General features: G+C 39.8%; 3 protein-coding genes across 4 annotated transcripts; 1 reads left to right on the top strand and 2 right to left on the bottom strand.

Annotated features, from left to right (window-relative positions):
• Nucleotides 1-1,624: 1,624 nt before the first annotated feature.
• Nucleotides 1,625-8,064, bottom strand: LOC100704290 (zinc finger protein 184). Of its 2 annotated transcripts, none has more exons than XM_013264445.3 (4): nucleotides 7,923-8,064; nucleotides 6,822-7,764; nucleotides 5,240-5,581; nucleotides 1,625-2,600 (listed from the first exon to the last, which is right to left on the bottom strand). In XM_013264445.3, exons 2-4 carry the CDS (start codon nucleotides 7,384-7,386, stop codon nucleotides 2,008-2,010), a joined length of 1,500 nt encoding a protein of 499 aa, XP_013119899.1. In that variant the 5' UTR covers nucleotides 7,387-7,764; nucleotides 7,923-8,064; the 3' UTR covers nucleotides 1,625-2,007. The 2 variants fall into 2 exon arrangements, with proteins under 2 accessions (XP_013119899.1, XP_013119900.1); XM_013264446.3 differs by having other exon boundaries at nucleotides 1,625-2,597.
• A 1,430-nt stretch (nucleotides 8,065-9,494) lies between these two features.
• On the top strand, nucleotides 9,495-12,574 carry avpi1 (arginine vasopressin induced 1). The gene is made up of 3 exons (XM_003455826.5): nucleotides 9,495-9,735; nucleotides 10,568-11,014; nucleotides 11,977-12,574. The coding sequence occupies exons 2-3, from the start codon at nucleotides 10,653-10,655 to the stop codon at nucleotides 12,176-12,178; spliced, it is 564 nt and encodes a 187-aa protein (XP_003455874.1). The 5' UTR covers nucleotides 9,495-9,735; nucleotides 10,568-10,652; the 3' UTR covers nucleotides 12,179-12,574.
• Nucleotides 12,575-14,766: 2,192 nt separating this feature from the next.
• Nucleotides 14,767-21,343, bottom strand: pi4k2a (phosphatidylinositol 4-kinase type 2 alpha). Its single transcript, XM_003455827.5, has 9 exons — nucleotides 20,830-21,343; nucleotides 18,790-18,990; nucleotides 18,570-18,701; nucleotides 17,999-18,152; nucleotides 17,792-17,853; nucleotides 16,616-16,715; nucleotides 16,317-16,450; nucleotides 16,148-16,207; nucleotides 14,767-16,027 (listed from the first exon to the last, which is right to left on the bottom strand). Exons 1-9 carry the CDS (start codon nucleotides 21,166-21,168, stop codon nucleotides 15,866-15,868), a joined length of 1,344 nt encoding a protein of 447 aa, XP_003455875.1. The 5' UTR covers nucleotides 21,169-21,343; the 3' UTR covers nucleotides 14,767-15,865.
• Between the last annotated feature and the right edge of the window lie 1,563 nt (nucleotides 21,344-22,906).

Genomic DNA, 22,906 nt, shown 5'->3' with positions numbered 1-22,906 from the left:
GTTTTTGTAAAATATATTTGGAAATTTTACCACCATCTGCGCTCTTGGACAATCTTTCCATACATTTCAATTTTATATTGAAAGTATTTTTGTGAGAAATAATAATAATAATAATAATAACAATAATAATAATAATAATAATAATGTGTCTTTGTGACCTTTAAAGCAGAAATTATTCAGACTATGTCAGAGTTCAGAGTATCAGAATACCAAAACATTTAATTAAAGGATGGTTTGTTATTGTTTTTGTTTTTGTAAGCAAAGGTGGTGGTGGTGGTGGGGTTACTAGAGTAGATGTGAAGATATGTTTTTGTTGATTATTAGTGAAAGTAAAGCATTAAACAAAATACACTGATGAATACTGGGAGCTTTAATAATCAGTAAATATTGTTGAAAGCTGCAGATAGGAGCACAGGGAAGGAGAGTTATGTGTTCCTATTAAGCAATAATTCAGTCATACTGACTGGATCCTTGTACTGAGAAGTGAGAGCCCTCCACTTACTAACAGGGCCTCATTCTGAGTGAAAATGAGAAATGAAAGATGGGTTGACCAGTGAAGGACGAAACTTGCAGCTTCCAAGTAGCATAAGGCTACTGCTGATTTTGTCACACACAAGTTGAGGTCATGACAAAGTAAAACTCACCTGGTTTAAAGAGCTTCAGTCAGTCCTTGACCACAGATTTACTGTACAGCAGCTGATGAAGATTAAATAGCAGCTGTGGAATTTAGACTGTTGCTTTAAATCCAAACACACAGGCAGAATGTAAAAGAAATAACAGAGACAAGATTTAAACTACGGCTTAGGCTAAGGTTTTGCAATTTTGCAAAGCCATTCAGCAAAAATGAAGAAGGAGTATCCTTCTGCAAATGAACAAAGAAAGAAGAAAAAAGAGGAAGAGGATATAAAAGTGTCAGCAAGACTGTGGCAAGTAGAGCAGTTAATAACAGTTAAATGAAACACTAAATAACTGAATGCTGCTAGTCTAGTCTGGGAGAGAGACACTTGAATGACACATTATTTATTTTGTTAACATTAAACATTAGTTACCTTAGCTTAAAAAAAGATAAATAAATAATAAGTTTCAACTTTAATTCATTTATTGTTTAGGAAATTGTTTTTGTACAGTTCCTCGCTGTTAACTGAAAAACTCCTCTGTTGGGTTAAGATCAGATGAGTGATTAAACAAAACAAAACAAATAAATAAATAAATAAAAAAGATCCACTTTGCGACTTTCTACTTTAAATACTACTTTTATTAGTCCAAATACATTATTTTACATAGTGTAGTAAAATTAAGAGACAGTAATACATACGTGAGTCACAGACAATTATAAAAACAGGATTGGCATAAACACATACTGGCTCAACCAGTGGTTTCTTTAATAAATACCACAAACATAAGAAAAATGGCACTTGGAATTACACTGAAAGGCTCCACACACATTTATTTTTCAGCACTTACTACTGACCTGACGTATACTGTATGCATCTAAATGTTGACTTCAGTGATCACAAAGCTACAGTTCCTGGAGCTTGGATTTTTTTTCCCACCATGTAACCATAAAGGTATTTAAATTTGTTTGAGAGTTAGATAGTTTTAGTTTTTGACACGTGACCTAAGATGCTCGTTGCAGTATCTATAACTTGAGATACTGCTTTGTAAGATTTCTTTTGAAACAACACAGTCTCAAAGGGAAGACCTGGTCTAAAAAAAAGTGCATGGGACAGATAAGAGACCTCATACTGGTGAGTCATTTCAGGTTATATCAATATACAGTAAGGAGGTTATAAATGACTGATTATGGCCACTGAGCATGACGCACCTCAGAAACGTAAATATTTGCATCCTGTATTAGTGAATGTTGCTTGTTTTTACACTTGACTCCTCTGAGGCAGGACTGATAGGTGGCTGCTAACACAAAAATAAAATTTAAACATATTGAGCCTTGCATATAATCAACTTTTATGCATATTGCATAACAAAATTTCAATCTCAACAACCACACTACTGTAGCTGCTTGCTATGAGAGCGCTGGTGGAATTTGAGCCCACCACAGTTTCTAAAAGACTTTCCACACTGTCCACAGATGTAAGGCTTCTCTCCAGTGTGGATACGGAAGTGCCTGGTTAAAGCACCAGAATGACGGAAACACTTTGAGCAGACTGAGCAGGTATATGGCCTCTCTCCTGTATGGATGCGAAGGTGGGTCTTGAGATTCTCCATGCGATTGAACTCTCGGTTGCACACTGTGCAGCGGAAGGGGCTGCAACCCGGTGGGTAAAGCTGCAATCTGGTCCTCTTGCTTCCTGCTACAGGTTGCTGACAGCGTTGCTGGAACCTTAGCTGGCACTGGCCAGTGTGCCGGCGCAACAAGCTTGGCAGATGGAAAGTCTGACCACAGGACTTACAGGCATAGAGGGTAGCTATGGGGTGGTTGAGTTTATGACTGGTTCGAACATGGACTGGGTAAACCTGTGGAGCGGCCTCTGACACAGGAGCTGATTCGGGGAGCTGGAAGATACTGGAGAACTCTGCAGGGAGGGATGGAAGATCTGTGGATGGTTGAAGGGTGGAGGCTGGGTTTGGAGGATGAGCTGCTGAAAGACATAACACAGAGAGTTACATACACTGTAGAAAATGGGAACATTTTTCACCTTAATAAAAACATGAACCCAAAAATTTCAATTACACAAACTCTATTTGCTTTAAAGATCAGAATTTATGTAGTATCACGTACATAAATAAAAACACAGTAATTACACATATTAAGTCAGTAGACTGATCGTTGTTTTTATATAGAGATTTTTTTAATCCTTTATTCTGGGAATAATCTGATGTTTAGCAGCCTGATTAGAAGTCCAGATGTTAAAATTTTGCATCACTAGATAGCATGAAAGCATAAATGTCATGCTGTTTGACTGGCACATGGGTATGAGGCAAATTGTCTATTGTACTGGTTGTACAATCAATCGGTATTATTGATAATGAACAATTGTCTTTTACTTATATAGAACTTTTATTGTGCTTCTAGCATCATTTTACATTGCAAGCCAATAAACATGCACAATAAACATGAAGTCAATTCAGAATCGCTAGTTAACCAAACATGGATGTATTTGAACCGCGTGAAGAAACTGCTGTATTGGTACCAGAACACTAAAAACATCCAGAAAATTTCAATACCAGAATCTTTGTGATGTAAAGAAACGATGCCAACCAAAAAGAAAAGAAAAACTACGCTGAGTCATGACTGAATGTATTTCTATCTACCTGAACACAAACAGGAAACTGCTGTTGTTTTTGTATGACTATGATGTCCAATTTAATTATACAGACCTAGGAGATAAAATTATGAAAATTCTTTTGCTAAGCCTGTGGGAAACCTTTTTCCTCATTTTCCCTGAACACTGTTCTCATTACTGATTCAGACAGAGGGCAATATTCTGCCATTGTGTTGGCTGTGCTCAGTCCCAAACATTTGTTGTGACTTTCACAATTCCCCTATACAGCTTCCTTGGAGTTTGTCCAGCTATGGTGGCAGTCAGAATGGACTGTGGGCTGGTGAAGTGAACTGCTGGCACAGAAAGTACTGCTTGTCCTGCTGGTGTGATGATCTGAGGTGTCAGAAAGAATGCTGGTAGGTCTGTCTCTTCACTGATTGCTTTGCCATGATGGGATGTGGGAGCTGACTAGAAGTCATCTCCCTCTGTTGCGTCGGATCTGCTGTCATCTCTAGCAGCTGGCACTGATGCTCCTGTTGTGCTGGCATGGCTTGAGCATTGAGCACTGCTGCCTCCTGTAGATGCTCATCAGACTCAGGGAAAGCTGCAGGCAGCACTGGCCTCTGAAGCAGCACTAAGAGTTCCTGCCTCTTCTACATGTTATAGCATTAGACGAGCATGTTCTGGTTTACTTCCATCAGCTAAATGTCTGCTCCCCTCATCACCTGAGAGTTACCAGGTACAAAATGCTAAATCTCACAATAATCCCTCAGAATTTAGGACCAACTTGGTTCAGTCCCCTTAGCATTCCTTATTGTGGCTGGGTGAAGAATGAAGAGTCTTTTATGTTTTCCACTAGCTGAAAGCAGCCAGGACACGACAGGTCCCAAACTCACACTACAAGTCATGCTCCCTGCACCTGGCATTTGGTTAGGGCTTAAACCAGCTTTTCCTTGTCACCTTGATCCAGTCTCTTGCACAGAGCTATAGTTGTTTTTGTCTGCTGGATACTGAGATAGAGGTGTGATCACACAGCTCTACCAAATACTCAGCAAGTCTGTCTGTATTTTAAAATATTTACTGTCAAAGACCTTTAACAACATTTTTCTGTGCTGTGGATTTAACAAAATATGTGTACACAAGTACTGAGAAATACTATAGATTGGCTCAGGTCTGCCTATGGTTGGACGCTGTATCTGTATCTTCAGTTTGAATATCAATCTCAGCCTCAGAAGACAAAAGAGAGGAGAGAGTTTAAGCACCAGATGTCACTGGCCGTGTTAATGTAACCATGGTGGATGTGCATGGAAATATAAGTGCTGTCAAGTGAAAGTCTGACTGCTGGCCTTTTAAAATCTTACTAAAAACCACGATGGCATAATTGCATCTATGACTCAAAGATACATTCAAGATCATTAAAAATTAACCTAATCTGCATTATAATTGCTTCATATGAGAGTAAACTATTTTAATTACATTATAAGTGGAGTTATACATATAATTTAAGCACAACTTTAATGCTTGTTAATGCTAAGTAAAATGAACAGCTAATAATTTTGCACCCAGTGAAATAGCACATGGTGAGTTGGCAAATAGTCCATGTAACAGTTATATTAATCGGTGAGACAACAGACAATAATTTCCCATAATGATAAAATCTAGCTACAAATGTGATTGGCCTGAAGATCCAAAAACGACAAAATTTCCCTGGCTGATCTTTCAGCAACTTCATCGCAAGGAAAAATGTCTATTTATTCTTCTGGATTCCACATTTCTAAATCTGAATATTGGTAATTTCAGTACAGTACATTTGTAAAACTGAACACAATTAATGAGGGTTTTTTTTAAAGCCCTCTTGAATCTCAAACATTTTACCCTCCCATGAGGTAAATGGAGTTTCAAAGACTTTTCCACTTTAGCTGAGTATGTCAGTGTTAGATATTCTAAATCTGATCTTAATTTCAACCTTATTTGTTGTAACAGAGGGAATACTTTGTGGCAGTTTTCGCTCTTACCCTGATCGAGCCCAGCACTGGACAGCTGAGAGTTTGAATCTTGGCTCTGAATATTCGGCACTTCTGGTTTCCACTCCTCCAACATTTTGGACTGGACTCCAGATATACACTCCAGGCTAAAATCCTCCACTTTAAAGGAATCCAAACAGCAAGAGGAACCATGTGTTTCCTCTTCTGGCTTCTCCTGCTTTACAGTAACCTGAGTAACCGGCTCTTGAATGGATTTGCCTAGAATGCTGGAAAGTGGTGGTGAGATGCCATCTTGAGCTCCTTGGTTTGGACATACTGGGTTCATACGTTCAATCTTCACCATACAAACATGAGAAATCTCTTCAGTTACCTCTGCAAATAAAGAGATGCAAGCATTTAATGATTTTTTTAAAATTAGAAAACTAAGACCATTTTTCCATCCATTATAAAATAATTTTAAAGTCAGCATTCTATGGAGTGCATTTGCAACTCTGTTTCCAAAAATAGTTACTTTAAAAACAGAATTCAAAACAGATGTGAGGATCCAGAACTTTATGTTTGGAAATCATTGCAGTGTTAGTCTCTTTTCTCTCTAGTATGGAGCCACCAGGCATGTTATCAGGGCCAGTTTAAAAGCCAGCATCAGAATCAGAATACTTTATTAATCCCAGAGGAAATGATGTAGTCACAGTTGCTCCAAGACAGTAAGAACAGTAACAAAATAAACTAAACAAAATAATAAAATATGTTAGAAAGTTACAAAATATAATTATAATTATCTCAGTATATAACACAAAATTAAATATATATGGTTCACACTGAGGTGCCCTTCTTATCATAATCATGCAAGCACCTGGTGTGGCAACACATTAGTGCACAAAGCATGGGTAACCTGCAAATCTGTGAAGGCACCATTAATGCTGAGTATACACATTTTTGGAACAAGATATTGCAATCCCGTCAATGCATAACCTGGGTGGCATGGTGGCATAAATCAGCTGCCCCCCCCCCCACAAAAATTTTTTTTTACACGAACAAACAAAAAACAAAATTACTAAATACTGTCAATATGAGCCAATCCACTCACTAAGGGATGGGAAAAAAGGTTCAGTTACCTATAACATGGAAGTAATAAATACAAAATTTGCTTTTAGTTCTCACTCATTCGATTTTATTTTTAAAACACTTGTAAGTTATATGAGCGCATCAAGACAAGCTAAAGACCTTTTAATGATTCGTGGTTGATGTGTTGTGTATTTTTGATCTTTGGGTTAGGGTGGATTGGATTCACACACAAACCAACAGGTATCTTGTTTAAGTTTTTGCATCGGCTGCAATCTTAACTGTGTTAAAAAATAAATTTTAAAAAAAGGTGACTGTTTGCACTTCAGCAGTCCTGCTAGTAACACATTCGCTCGTCACCTGCCTTTCAAACTGGCAACTGTGCATCACTAGTTTCACACTTCTCTACAAAACGTGTGAAAAATGTTCAGCCCCATGCGTTAACAGTTTAGCTGTTAGTTTCTGTGCACACATCGTGGTCTAACTATAAATATAACTAGGATGCTGAGGCAATGGGGCAGTAATAAAAGAGAACAAGTCTGCCAAGTACCTCTGGTGCATCCATCGTTCGGCTCATTTTCTGGATCTGAAGCTGCGTCATTTGTTCTCTCTTCCTCGCGTAATCTGCGCTCGTCGGGTCTTCTCAAATGTTGATCCTGGCTGTCACGAGCCTGATGCGCTCCGCTGTGACCCGCAGGGGTCGTGTCACCTCTGACCTCTGTGCAGCTGAGCACGCTGCCCACAGCACTTGTCCTTATTTGACTGCAGTTGGGGTGTGGCGGTTGATCGGTGTACTTTATGGCATCGAAGCGCTGATTTGTAGTAAGAGGGCTTCCACAGTTCTCCTCCTCTCTGCGCGCAGAGTCCATCTTAGCTTCGGCTCTCTGCAGCCTTTGTTTGAGGGACTCGTTTTCTCGTCGCATCTCTTCATAGATGTCGCTCGTCACCTGCCCTGCCACAAGCTTTTTCACCTCGCGAACCGCGATCTCCACGGCCACTTCAAATGCTCCGTGTATGGCAGCAACAAGCTCCTCTTGAAAGGACAGCGCAGCGTCCGCGCTGGTTTTGTGTGTTACGCACGGTCGCTCTTTGGTCCCAAACAGCTGCGGCTTCATGGTGCGTTTAAAGACGCACTAACGCTGTGTAGTGACCTAATATTTAAACCCCTGATGAGCACGGGATTTCTCAATAATGGATCCCTTGTACTGATGGAGCTCGTTTATAAGCAAAGTGAGAGGTTTTACTTCCGCCAACAGTTGCTTATGTGCCAACTAGTGGTCCAAATGGCGAAGTGCATCACTTTGTTAGTTTAATATATTTAAAAAAAAAAAAAGGAGAGAGAGAGAGAGAGAGAGACAAACTACAACTGTGAAACTTCAAATTTATTATGTCAGCAACATTGAAACATCTGAAATTATGCTCTTTTAACGGCAAGCACAGGTGTAACGGCTGCTCCCGGGACGTCGTCCATCAGTCACGGGTTTTGTAATGGTCTAGGCGGGAAAGAATCCAACCAGAAGGCCCGAGGATGGCCAGAGACATCACCATCAAGACAAAAGCAGATTGCTGCGGATCAACAACATGTTGCTTCAGTTACCGCCATTTAAAATTTGTAACATAGTCAACAGACATGGAATTAGCGTCTACTTACGACAGCGCCTATTTTATCTTTGGGCGGTTTGCCATGGATGTAAGTTGCTCTTTGTTGAATACCTGACCCGGGAACAAAAACCCGGCCAGCCTTTAGTCCAGCAAAAAGCCCACGCATGTTTGGTCTTGAAGGGGAACGCTGGTCACACACAAGAGAAATAACCACCAGGCGTTTGAGGAGTTTTTAAAAGAGATTTCCTCACACGCCTGCTAATTGGTCTTAATTAAGTGCTCTACACCTGCTGTAGAAAACGAGTTTTGCTTTGTTTTGTTTTTTAACGTCAGCTACATCCTGAAAGTGAATAGTTACAGTATTTCGAGCAAGTTAAACTAGAATCTTGGATCTACTAAATGCTCGTTATCTTAAGTAATGGGGTTTTCCCAATTAAAATAATTTCTAACAGAAATGATTTACTTTTAAAATCTCCCCTTTTCCTGTTGACGATCACATTAAACTCTAAATTCAGGGTTTGGGTCTTCCACAGTCCCAGTGCTTCCTTTTATTAGTGTTTATAAGTGTATCCAGTTTGATGTTGGGTTGGATTTTATTTAAATTACAATCAACCTCCTACAAAAAAACCCCAAAGCGTTATGAGTTTATATAAGTCAGGGCCGTATGAGAGTATATGAATAAAAAATCTTACATTACCTCTAAACCAGCCATTGCTAATTGCTACCTTTCCACCAGGCTTCTTGCCAAATGGTAGGAACAATGGGTCACGTGGTATGTGCTATTAAATTATATTCAACGTCTGAACAGAGACTGGATAACGGCAGTAATTTCAGTGGCTTTTAATCGTAGGGGGTATTAGCTTTTGTTCAGCTTGTCTAAAATGGGATAATAATGGCACACTCACTATTTTTATAAAGGTAAAATTGCTTTGCGTGGGCTTTATTAACTTCATTAATAACCAGGAATGGTAAATGGCCTGTATTTATATAGCGCTTTACTAGTCCCTAAGGACCCCAAAGCGCTTTACATATCCAGTCATCCACCCATCCACACACTGGTGATGGCAAGCTACATTGTGGCCACAGCCACCCTGGGGCGCACTGACAGAGGGGAGGCTGCCGGACACTGGCGCCACCGGGCCCTCTGACCACCACCAGTAGGCAACGGGTGAAGTGTCTTGCCCAAGGACACAACGACCGAGACTGTCCAAGCCGGGGCTCGAACCGGCAACCTTCCGATTACAAGGCGAACTCCCAACTCTTGAGCCACAATCGCCCCCATAGGGAGGTACAGATAGAAGTACCACTGAAATTGCGTTGACGGAAGAAATGGGAGAAATGCATAAAAAAGTCATGAAATTAACACTAATCAAATCAGACAGTTATGATGCCTCAGACCATTTTGATCTATTCAATATTCTTCAGGAGATCCTGAAGCTCATGCTCAAGCAATGCACTCATGTTCAGCTCTCATGCATAGATACCTGTAAGGTTAATTAGGCGGCTGTTTAGATTTTTAAGACAAAATGACCCCGTTTTTAATCTCGCCACATGGATTTGTGCGAGATTAAAACACAAATCCATGTGGCGGGGCTTGTGTTGGTTATTGTTTTTCTTTTTGAATGCTACAGGCTGACTCTTGCTGTGAGGTGAGCGCACAAACACTAACGTCATTAATGGATTAGCCTACTCTTTGATTATTCCTTTACGTCCCTCGCGGCTCCGCGTGCCACTGACGCGCCCCTGTGAAGTGGGTCGGCTGGGCATTAGCCGGTGTGAAGGTTACACTTTGGATGCTGGTTCATTAATCAGGTTGTCTGTCTACTGGCCTAGTGCATGCAGTTGTCTCATTCAGACTGAAGGTAAGCACCCTTATTATTGCATTTGTAGTTTACTGTTATATTCGGGATACACTGTCAAGATGATAATGGCGAATTATTTGATGTAGATTTGGGGCTTTTGATGCTTTAGATTTGACATGGAGACTTGCTGTCACACAACAATGTGATGAATAGAACTATTAGGCTGCTAATAGCCTATGAAACTTCCCATTTCCTTATCAGTTCTCATCAGCAAAAAAATAAATAAAGTAAATAAAAGCTAGCCTACTCTTAAAAATACCAGTTTCTCCTGAAACAGCAAAAAGACCTGAAGTCCACCACTTCAAACATGTTTTATAATGAGGTGGTGTTTTGTTTTTGTTTTTTTAAAGATACACGTGCATGTTTTATTGAAAGCCTACAGGGGGTTTGAACACATCTTGTCATGATTTAGCAAAAAAATACAAAATTCTTTTGTTTTCATCTTCTCAGATTTATTCTTTTTCCAGTTTTACTTAATGGCTGTAGAAAATTTGACTTTTTATGGCCCAATTAAGTCATTGAAAAAAAAATAGAAAGTTGCTGTTTGCAGTCCTGCATAAGTGTTTTTACATGGGTTTGTACAATGTCTAAGTTGTAATGTGCCCAACAAACTCCCTACATACTGTACTTAACCCAATACTCATGAGTAATGAGATAAGAGTTTGTCAGACAGGAAAGGATGGTGTTGGTAAATAGGTTTTTGGCTCCAGTCATGGAAATTGTCTGCTGGATAAAAGCTTTGCTTGTGGTTGTGATCTCTTTATCATTATCCTTAGTTTGACCAGGTTAGTCTCTCTCGTTTTAATTCTCTCTCTTTAACCTAACCCTCCAGACTCTCAGCAGTGCCCCTACATTGGGTTCACATCATCATCCTTGTGCCCTTATATAACAACCCAGAAATTCTCCAACCGTGTGACATGGCAGATGCCCTGGAATCCAGCTCCAGTGAGGAAAGCCTCCTTATGCAGTGGAACATTTCCAGTCGACGCAGCAGAAAGTCTGGATGCTCTAACATTTTTACAGGCTTGAACATGCATCAGCTGCACAGGCTGTTCAGAACGGCGGGGGAGAGAAATGCTGAGCATCGGGCGAAGCTGGTGTGGCAGGGGATAGATGACGATATGCCAGGAGCAAATGAAGAAAAGGATGAGGAAGAAGGGGAAGATACAAGGCTGGCTGAGGCCTTGGTAGGACTGAAAGTCCGAGCAAGGAATAAAGCAGGAATCAGAGTAGAGGGATGGAAAGATCACAAGTGGAACAGAGCACTGGGATATCTCAGGTTTGTGTCTGTTTTCTCTATTCCTACACAAAATAAGAAAAGACATGATGTGTGAAGATGATGATTGTAGATTTTATTCGTAGAAAATTGTTTCCCCTTCGTATCAGTAATACTGTCACCAGTTAAACTGTGGGTTACACAAGCTCCTGCCTAACTTTGTTCCAGTGCCTGTCTTTAAATGCAGCAAACAATTGTCATGTGTCTAACAAACTAATTTTGACCTCACAAGACTGTGTTCCCCTGCATTTCGTCACACACACACACACACACACACACACACACACACACACACACACACACACACACACACACACACACACACACAGAGTCATACATCTGTTTCTACATTCCTCACTGAGATGAAATGAGGGTTCTTAGAGTAATAATAAAGTCTCACAGCATGGTGAAGGGAGGCGACAGAGTGGTGCAGTATTAACAGAATTACTCAGTGTTACTTCTTTGACAATGCTGTGAGCTAAAGTGGTGAAACTCTGTTTGAGTGTATAGTTCAGCTTGTTTTCTCATGCTAAATGTCTAATGTGACAATTTATTTTTGACACTTTTTTGTATGCTACAAATGGCAAATTCATTTCACTTGGTGAAAGGCTTTTTTTTTTAAATTTCTGGAGAAATAAAGAAACGTAACTTTATTCTGTTCTACAATCATAAAGTAGAAGTAATCGTCATTAAAGTTTTTACTTGTTACATTGTAATTTAACTTCTTCTGCATGTGGCAACCTACAAATTTTCTTTATGGCTGTTCTCTAGTAATAGCTCGTCTGTGGCTATATTTCTGCTTTAGAGTACCATACACATTAGTATCAAACCATCAGGCCAACTTCAGAAGAATTAGAATTTTAGAATATAAACAGGAAATGAAATGTTCAGATCCTCAAATTATAATGTGTCTTTGTGACAGTTTATTTAACTGCCTAACCAAGAGTTATTTATCTTTGTTGCAGGATTAAGGAGCCATTATCTGACTTTAGCCCTGATGATGAAGAAACCACTAAAGCTCCAAGTGCAGGAGAATTTCTGTTGCCAACTGAGGAAGACATCTCAGATAGACAAAATCCCTTCAAACCTTCATCATGGAGGTTGGGGGTGACAAGGCTTGAGGGTGCCAGAGACTCTGAACGTTACCTTCACCGCATCCTCTGTTAAAAACTGGATTTTGGTTGAAGATACAACAAAACAGAAGTCTGATTTTGTTTAGAAGTACACGCTTCTGCTATCATGCACTATACGTGTTAGACACTAGCACAACTTTATGAACTGTGGTAAACCTGCATGCAAATTAAAGGACAATCTATTATAGGAAATTCAAATGTGTGTCTACTCACAGAGAGACTTGTTGGAAAGAGGCTAGAATGAACTGTTTTGTTGTTGTTGTTGTTTTTAATGGGCCGTTCTGTGCAGTACAAGTACAGTTCTTATACACAGTAAAATATTTTGAATAAACAGAGGGAAATACTTTTATATGGATAGGATATTTCAATGTGTCACAGAATATCAAAACATTCATAGATTTAAAAAAAAAAAAGTTAGCGGTGAAATGTACATCCATCCATCCATCCATTCGCTTCCGCATATCCTTTTCAGGGTCGTGGGGGGCGCCGGGGCCTATCCCAGCTGTCGTAGGGCGAGAGGCGGGGTACACCGTGGACAGGTCTCCAGTCTTTCACAGGGCTAACACACAGAGACAGACAACCATTCGTGCTCACATTCACTCCCACATTCACACCTATGGGCAATTTAGATTAATCAATTAACCTATCCCCACAAACTGCATGTCTGAAATGTACATTTAAATAATAAATAAAATGATTCACTCACATTCTTTTCAAACCCTGGATTAGCTTTTCAGCAGCAGAAAACTGGTGCCATATTGTAAAGTTGCTTATTTACAACACACCAGCATGAATTTACAGTTAGTTTTAGCCATTTGGTAAATTTAAATACAACATTCTCTGTCTTTTTGCTGTGATTTTGGTATCCACCACTAGCTATGGTAAGTATCTGGTTGCTAAATTCCCCACTATATTTACCAGCTAGGTGCTAATTGTATCTGTCGATGGGTGGTGGACAGAGTGTACTGTGCGTTTATCAGTGCTCTTTTTTGCAAACAGGTGCAATGCTAACCCAGGGAATGAGGAGTCAAAGGAAAATTAACCAAATCATTCAAACTGGCAGTGAAAACAATGAATAAATCAACAAGCTGAAAAAAGTTGGGTGATTACTATAGGTTTGTCGCTACGTGGGATACGTGTCACATCATACACTCTCTGACCACTTTACTAGGCACACCAGGGTTGGAAACAGATTACAGAACTGCTTTAATTCTTCATGGAATAGATTCAACAAGGTGCTGAAAACATTCCTCAGAGATTTTGGTCAGTATTGACATGATAGCATCACACAGTTGCTGTGGATTTGCATGCACATTCATAATGTTAATTTTCCATTCTATTACAATGCAGAGGTTGTCTGTTGGAGAACTGGTGACCACGGAGGATATTAGGGTACAGTGAATTCATTGGCATGCTCAATAAACCTGTTTGAGATGATCTGAGCTTCATTACATGGGATGTTGTCTTGCTGGAAGCAGCCAACAGAAGATGGGTACACTACTCAGGTAGCCTGCTGTGTTTACAACATACTCAATTGCTTCTAGGGGCCCAAAAACTACAAAGAAAAGATCCCCCATTCCATTACACCACCATGGTTCAAGTTTGGGTCACCAAATTCTGACCCCACTATTCAAATGTTGCACCAAAAAAAGAGACTCATCAAACGGGGCAATACTTTTCCAATCTTCTCTTGTCCAACTTTGATGAGCCCATGTGAATTTCAGCCTGTTTCCTCTTCTTTAAGGCAGTGGCATGTGGTTCGGTCTTCTGCTGCTCTAGCCCATCGGCTTCAAGATTCAGCAGTCAGCAGTCTGGCCATGCTCCTCTGACCTATGGCACCAGAAAGCATTTTCGCCAAGAGAACTGCTGCTCACTGCTGCTCACTGCCATGGACTATGCTCTGTAAACCCAGATGATTATGTGGGAAAAAAATCTGGCACCAACAACCATGCCACATTCAAAATTACTTAAAATAACCTTTATCCCCCATTCTGATGCTCAGTTTGGACTTCAGCAGGTCATCTGTTCCATGTTTACATGCACAATTGGACTGAGTTGCTTGCATGCGATTGGCTAATTAGTTATTTGCATTAACAAGCAGTTCAGCAGTGAAGTGGTCCTGATTTTATATCAACTGTCAACAGAAAAGGATACCGAGTACAGCACTGAGTTTAAATTAAGGGTGGAACAATTCTAGAGCCAAGGCCAAAATGCAAAATAGACTTCAAAAGTGCTGCCTGTGGTTCCCTCTCCACACAACTCGATACTCATGAGTAACTGTTGTCAGATTAAAGTGTGCTAGACTGGTGTTAAAGGTTGTTCAAAATTCAGTGCAAATCTAACAGAATAATAAAGTTCATTATTTGTTCACGACTCAGTCATGATTTAAAAAAAAAAATGCTATCCATTAAAAAAAAAAAGCAAAAAAAAAAAAAGCCATAAACTGAAAGTATAGTTTTGAAAAACTAACAAACTTTAGTTCTGGTTGAACATGAGCAAATTATTCTTGCAGTTCTTCTTATTTTTTTATTGTACATGTACAATGACAATAAAGGGCTGTTCTTTTCTTTTCTATTATAATAAGATCAATTATAATCAACAGTCACAAACACACAAATCGTCTGTATTAATGGAATATGTTTTAATTATAATCTATCATTAAATATTACATACAAATTATACAGTGCATTGCCACATTACATTTCATGTCAGTTCAGTACAGCAGAAAGTTATTTCTTTGTTTACTTAGGTCCAACTTGGAGACAGAAAATCAACTCAAACCAAGAATCCAAAACAAAAGGAGCTGATGGACGAGCAACCACGACTCGCCTTTGTTTAGTTGCAGATGCAGTAATTTTGTTTTCTTCTCCAAAGACTCAACTCCTCAGAGGGAGTAGGCATATTAGACGAGCCACTCAAACTCACACTTACCTTAACTTAACAAACAGTTAAGTTCTTAAACCAAAAGTACCTCAGCTTTTCTACATCAACCAAGATGACTTGCAGATCCTGATCTTAGGAGGAACCATGTGAAACCAGTTCACATGGTTGATGTTCATTGTGTAAAGGCATGCACACCACTGAGTGCCTGTTTCCTGAATCTGTAATACTTAGTCACAATGAAGAACTTCTCTTATTTGTTAAAAAATAAAAGTAAAATAAAATGTCCATTTAGTGGCACAACTGCTTTCACCAACCCAGGGTTTTGAACTTTGTGGGAGGGAATATGCATGTGGATATTGAAGGATGGGAGATATGGAAAAAAGCAAACAAAACAAAACATGGAATGCAACACTTTCCATACAAAAACAACAGCATGAGAGGCTTCTGATGAGTGTGCATGTGTGTGAACAAACATTACGTGCACCCAGGAGTCCAACAGAAAAGTCACCTCACTGAAATCTTTCACAGGAAGGTACAAAATCTTCATCACATCATCAGTTTTTAAGCTGACCTCCACAAAAGGCACAGAAGTAAAACAGGGAAGATATGTTATGAAATTCTTCCTCTTTTGGCCTCTTCTTAACATTCACCAACTCACACTCTGCTACTGAATTACCCATAAGGAAAGGGTGGGAGATGTGAGGACCAATTCCATTTCAAGGAAAAAAAAAATAAAACCTGTGCCCTCAGGTTCTGCAGTGTCCTTCATCCAAACACAAATGTTCTTCATCCTTTTCTCGCTCCAGCTCCTTGTTGTTTCTCTTCTTCTGCTTCTTTTCTACCACCAGGTGAAGAAGGGTCTCCTGCTCTGGAAACTCTGAGTGTAAGACTCACTGTTTGCTCTCTGAGGAGCTCTGGCTGTTTCAACAATTACTGGAGGCATCTGGACCAACTGGAGGGGTGTTTTACCATCTTTCAGGGCTTGGCACAGGTTCAAGATCTTAGGATGCAAATTGAGAGATCTTAAACTCATACATATATTAAGAATCATTTCCCCTTTTTTTGTCTTCACCATTAGGTTTTGCTGTCTAGATAGACAATTTCAGAAAAGACAACTCACCTGTCCCCTCATAACAGCTACTTGTCTGTGAAACTGTCCTCTGTCGAAACCAGGATCTTTCTGTGAGACACAGTAGATAACACATGTATATACCATCCTCTCCATCCTTGTTTTCACTTCAAACTTCTCTCACATCATTCTAAGGCACAAAAAATTAATGATGACTTGCCTTAAAGAGTTCATAGAGGTCCTCTTCTAGGTCTTTGATGAAATTTGGGTCACTGAGTTTGGGAAGGACTAGTTCTCTGATTTCCTGGGTGAAAGGAACTTTGGCCTGGGGAAGCCATGCCCAGTAGAAGGGGTCTGTGATTGGACAAGGAAACATTCTCATTTAATATATTGCTTGTAAAGAGCTCAGCAGTTATTCGTGAAATCAAAATGAATGGAAAATTTACAAAATCTCTTTCTTTTCTCAAGGAAAGAATAATGTTCTTAAGTTGAATAATGAGTGGTTTAAACGGTGCTTACAAGCTCTCCAGGAGTCAGGGTGTTTCAGGGGGAATGCAAGGCCGTTGTCTATGGCTGCCAACTTGATGATAGGATCCTTTACTACCACCCAGTCTGTGTCCTGAACAGATAAAAACATAAATATAACAAAGACATATTTAACTACTGACCTTTTCAGGGGAAAGCATTTGGACTTCACAATGCAGAATGAGCAAAAACAATAACAACAACAACAAAAAAAGATAAACGATATTAAAATTGCAATGTTTAGCATTTTTTATGTTTTCATCCACTTATCTAAGTCACTGTTGAGACTTGGGTTGTAACCTATTCCAGCTGTCACTGGGCACAAGCTGAAGTACAACCCGAATACATCGCCAGTCTATTGCAGGGCTAAAAGAGAGAGACAACCACTGACTGTTGCATTCACACCTATGCCCGATTTAGGATAACCACTTAACCTGACATAAACATCTTTGGACCGTAGCCGGACCAACAGCATGCCACCCTCATTCTTCATATGTTAATGGTTTATTTATTTATTGCAAGTATATGATTCTCATTTAATTCTAACAGGCTTGATTCACTGAGGGACCTTCACTTGATTTTGTTGCTCAAAAGCGAGGCATCTTTTTTCTTGCTAATGTAAGCTAATGCTAGCTCATCTGCTAATACCGATACTGATTTTTGGCGATTTAAAATTCAGATATATCGGCTGATAATTTTTATCTCCTTTCAGATACATGAAATATAAACAGATTTCCATAACATCTGTTATGTGTAGTTATTTATGAGTCCTTACTAAGACAATGAAACTGCAGTTAAAAAATAATCTTGTTTTAAGTTCGCAACAAGTCTGCCCAACTACAACTGCAATAATCAAACAGCACTTTAAGAGATATGTGCCTTTCTCTTAAAGTGCTACTACATGCAACAATACTAAGACCACAGCCTCACTGTAGTTTAGACTGAGGAGTAGTTTACTGTCTTTTATTTAAAAAAAAAAAAAAGAATAAAAAGATGCTCAGATCAGCTGGTTGGTTGGTGTTTGTGTGGGCAACACATTTTGCCTACACGAAAAATGTAAATCGCTACCTGTGCTTTTCCTGACAGTTATAATTTAATTAGCATTTCTAAAAATTTATATTACAACCCTAAATGTATTTGCACGTAGGCTTTCGTGTGTGTTTCTCTCACCCGGTTTCCAACAGGGTCCATGGGACAGTCGTACTTCAGCAACCAGTTGTCATTTCCCCGGTCTGGGATGCAAAAAATATTCAAATTCACATAAACCCAATCCTAACCAAAACAGCACTACACGCTCTGAAATAAGCACAATAAATTTTTTCAACAGAGATAAATGAGTTCACTCAGCTTCGTTTACTTATGGTTGTGAGTACGTACCTGTATTCCTGATAATATAATCGAGGACTACGAGCCGCTCAAACTGCAGTTGGAGCTGCCGGTTGGTGTTTTCGGGCAAAGGCTCTGCTTCAAACCTTCGCAGCCAGAAATCTGCATCCTTGTATCCGTCAACAAAGAGCTGAAAAGAACCAACCTGTTGAAGCAGAAAAGTACCGCAAATTATAGACTTTCTGATAGATTTTGAAATCATTTTGCCAAGAAAGTTAAAAAGCCTACAACTCTTTATCTGAAATTACCTAAAATGGTATTTTATCCTTGGTAGTTTTTAAAAAATATATATATTCATGTGGGTTTATGACCATGTATAGATAATGTGACAGAACATCAGTGTATTTCCACTGCAGCTAAAACAGCATTTGACTTTCTAAGCTAGTCAGTAACAAACAACACGACGAACATGATTATTCACGTAAAACAAGCTTAAATCTCTTGACGAGAGTAACTGAACATTTCATAGAAATTTAAGAATATATTTAAGAGGATTTGTAGAATAATAAACAAATTAATAACTGAATAAAATGACTTGCATAAAACCAATGTATCAGATTACCTTGGGTGGCAGTCCAATCCTGTGAAAGCGCTGGCCCACTTTAGGCACCTTCTCCAAAGCTAGCCTTTTTCCTCGAGACTTGACCCTGTCTATGGCACTATAGTTGAATGTTTCACTTGCCAAATACACCACCTAAAAGTAGAAATTCGGAGTAAAAAGAGGGAATTTTCTTTCTAAACTGACCTTCTTAATGTGAAGACAGTGCCCTGGGAGTTTATACCTTGGTCCTGGGAACAATATTGAGCTCCAGTTTCTGATCAACCAGACTGGCCCCAGCCTCTGAGAGGTAGCCCTGGTTCAGGACCAAACAGTCACGGCCAAAACAGCAGGGACAACACAGTTTCTGGAGCCACTTGGTCCACTTGGGATTCAGCTGCCCATAGGGCTCTTCATTTTTAGGTTTGAACACACCAATTATCTTCTGCAAAGGGAGACAGAATGGAAGAAAAATAAAATAAATTGCAGATAAAGTGTCCCATGCAGAGAAGATAGAGTAAAAAGGGCATGTTTAAAAATATGTATGAGACAAACAGTAAAATTCAAAGACAATGTATTTCTTTTAATCTGACAGCAACACAGAATACAGAACAATAGAAAGCAGAATTATCCTGCAGAGTAGTTTAAATGACAAAAGTCATTAACAACATGAACTGAAATTGTATACTGCAACCATATTATGGCTGAAATGAAACTATAACCTTTAAACTTCTTTTAAAAGCTACACAGGATGACAGTTTCACAGGATAGGCAAAGGCAGATTTTTGGTATGGTGGATATAATTCTTTATAGAAGTCACATGTTACATTACATGGTGCGTATAGTGCATCTCATGCGCCAATTACAACATAAACCTTGGTCACTGAAGAGTTATATCCTCACAGGGAGCAAGCACATGACTACTAATCACGGTAGTGACTAAGGAAACTGGAGAGGTGGGGGTGAATGGGAGCAGCAGGTCACTGGATAAAAACCTCACACATTCAGCCTTAACAGGCCAAAGAAAGCAGCACAATAAAGCTGGTGTGATTAGACGGACAATGCATTTGTGTGGATCCATTTCAAATGCCTTGAGGCACACTTCTCTTTTCTTAAACAACTTAACACACTGACAATAGGGAGAAACTGGGAGGAAGGTGTCAGTGAGCTGCTGAAGCTGGCTCTAATGATCAAACTTTAGAGTAACATCCGGAAAAAAGAAGCCTAAAAATCTTGTATGTTATTTGAATATGTCTTGCTGTCATCGGGACAGCTGGTCAGATACAGAGTCACAGATTACACATATTACTTACACTAGCTGGGATGTAGATAATGAACATGTGTCAACACACTTACAGTAACAATGGCGATAAAAACATTTGAGAAATAAGCAAGTAATTTGTTATAGGAGTTTTGCAATTGGTATATAACATTCATAGTTTTGGTTGAAGACAGATATATTTGTTGGAGGCGGCCTGCAGTGTGTATCTTATTTAGGGTGCTCTGATGTGCACTGCATAAGCTAAAAAGCACCATCAGTGTGGCCAGTAAAATAAAAAAAGAATACCCCAGACTCATTTGGGTTGTGTCTGTGTGATTTTTAATTAACCTCTTTTTCACTGATTTGGTGCATAAAAGAGTCCTGGCATTACTGGACCGAGTGTTGGAACCACTGACATCTGTGATTATGAGTAATTAAGTCAGAACTGAGTCCACATTGGCTCGTTCAGTGGTGCACTGGTTAGCAATTCAAAGTTCCTTGTTCCAACTCCAGCCGGGGCCATTCTGTGTGAAGTTTACATGTTGTCACTGTGCCGCCGTGGGTTTCCTGTGGACACCTCACCCTTCTCTCATTGCACGTTAGGTGATTGCAAATTGGTAGTGGAGGTGAAATAGAGGTAAAGTGCTTAGAGAAAATAAATGTCTGAGAAGAAAACATGAGATGAGAAGGAAGGAAAAAAAAACCTAAAGCCCCTCTTATGGAATCTCAGGGTATGTTTTATTTAAACTTTCTCTGTTGCATTGTATTATTCATACCAACCTCCCTTGCACATTCTCTTCAGTGTTTGGCTATTCGATTGGATGATAATTAGTTTCTCTAGACTTACAGTGTATCTGCAAAGTCATCACGGGCTACTTGGACAAGGCCTTTCCTGGGACCAAGTGACAGTTCTCAAAACACTCTTAGGTGTTTTCAGACAATACCAACAACTCTTCGGGTTAAACAAATCCCTCAAATGACTGATCAGTTAAGAGGCAGATTTAAGTTAGCAGCTCTTCTTACCCCCTGTGAATCTTTGACAAAATAGCTCCCACTGGAACCCTGATAGATCCTCTCGGGGTAGATCCCCTCCTCTATAGCTCGTTCGGCCTTTCGGATGATCTCCCTGAACTCGGGATCTTCTGGGAATTCATTCCTGTGCGCCTCCCGTGGCGTGTTTCCACGGTCTCGATCCAGAAGCGGCTGTCTCTCTCGATTGCGCCCCGGACTGCCGGCCGTGATGCGCACCACGGAGCCCGGCGTACTTCCAAACGCGCCCCGGGGACTGGTGGGCTCCGTGGGGCAGTAGGTGAAATCGCCCGAGTCCCGGAGCGGAGAGACAAGCGGACTCGTCTCGTCCATGACTTGGGAGGTAGACGAGAAGTTCCTTTAACTCCTAATGATGGATGCAGAGAGGAAACAGAAGACAGAAAAGAAAGTGGAACCGATGTTTTGTTAGCTAGCACTGAGGATTGCTAACAAGGGACAAGAAAAAAAGGGAAAAAAATCAGATGATCGTCAGCTTCCGGGAAGAGGCGGGACCCGTGAAGTGTTTTGATCTGTAACCAATCAGCGTGCAAATAGCCACTTCACCAAGCTAATCTGTTGCAGTGATTGGACAGAATAGTTCCGCCCACGGAAAGCACGTGAGAGAAAAGTTAACCCAATCAATTAACCCCACAAAAAAGCCTTTGATAAACATGTTTTTTTTTTTTTTTTTTTTTTTGTTTTTTTTTTTATCACGGGGCCTTTTTAGGATGTTATCAGACTGCGTAATAACAGTTTTACTTGTAGATGTCGGTAAATTCTGCCAGACTGATAAAAAAGGGACATATTTAGATTCAAGTACTGCATGAAAACGCTTTCAATTTAATTAAGGGAACATGACGTGTTATTTCTAATGATTTCTGGTGATATGTTTCTAATGTAAAAAAAAACATTTAACAATCAGGCAATGGGTCACAGTTCAACATATACTGAAATATAACCAACAATTCATTCTTCTTTTTATTTTATACTATCATGCACATCTATGATTTACTCTTTTGTCTTGTCTTGTTTGCCTAGTGTGGGTTAACATATTCACCTAACACCCAGAAGACCTGGTGGCAGGGCATCTGGAGGAAAAAACCTGTTTCAAATGAGAATATACACTTCCATATGTTGTGGTAACCTCTTGCAAATAAGGATTCAGCTATAAAAAGCATCACCATCATTATTTTGTATTTTTTGTCTGGTTTAGACTTAGAGACATACCTTATTTACCACTTTCCACATGTTCTTAAGGTCCTCTCTCAGCCCTTGATATCATTTGGTATAGCTACATTTATCACTGTGCCACCGCTACTCCCAAGTTATAGCCAGTGCAAAGGTGCCCCGGAGACTATCCAACAGGATATAGAAGGATGTAATGTGCCAGCTGAGCTGGTATACACTGAGATGGAAAACCAAGTGGGTGGGATAGTGTACAGGAAAATCTTTGAAACATATGAATTAGAAGTCTTCAACTCCTGATGGGAGATGACGCTGAAGGTGATTGGGGACACCAGCACTAAGGTACTGTAGGACTTCATGTTGCAGACAGACAAGCAGTTGCTGGTGCTCCCAACCACACATCGTGATGGTTGACAAGGAACAGAAGACTGCAGCTGTGACAGATGTGGCAATCTCGGTTGAAAGTAACATCAAGAAAAAGGAGCACAATAAAAAAGAGAAGCACCAAGGGCTAAAGGAAAACTGGAACAGATGTGGAAGTCCAAAGTGGTTCCAGTGATAGAATAGAATAAAAGCATTTGGAACTAACTCCAAGCTGGAAGAGCGGTTCTAACAGATTCAATCAGAGGTCTCTGTCTTGTCTCAGAACTGCTGAGATACAACACAGAACCTTCAAACTCTCAGGCCTAGAGGATTGAGAAACAGACACATAGCACCCCCTACAGGGGTGACAGGGAGATGCCTTCTCCGTGCTTTATTGGAAAAGACAAATGTATATGCTCTAAATTTTCGGTGGGGGATGTCCACTGTGTGTCCTTTTACCTATAGATGGTATTATAGGTTTCATCAAAAGTGACGTCTATCTGCTGGTATATGTGCACTCATT

The sequence above is a fragment of the Oreochromis niloticus genome, linkage group LG6 (genome assembly GCF_001858045.2).
Source record: "Oreochromis niloticus isolate F11D_XX linkage group LG6, O_niloticus_UMD_NMBU, whole genome shotgun sequence".
In the NCBI taxonomy this organism is placed as follows: domain Eukaryota; kingdom Metazoa; phylum Chordata; class Actinopteri; order Cichliformes; family Cichlidae; genus Oreochromis; species Oreochromis niloticus.
The sequence above is the reverse complement of the archived record's forward strand: the minus strand, read 5'-3'. Positions and strand labels throughout refer to the sequence as shown.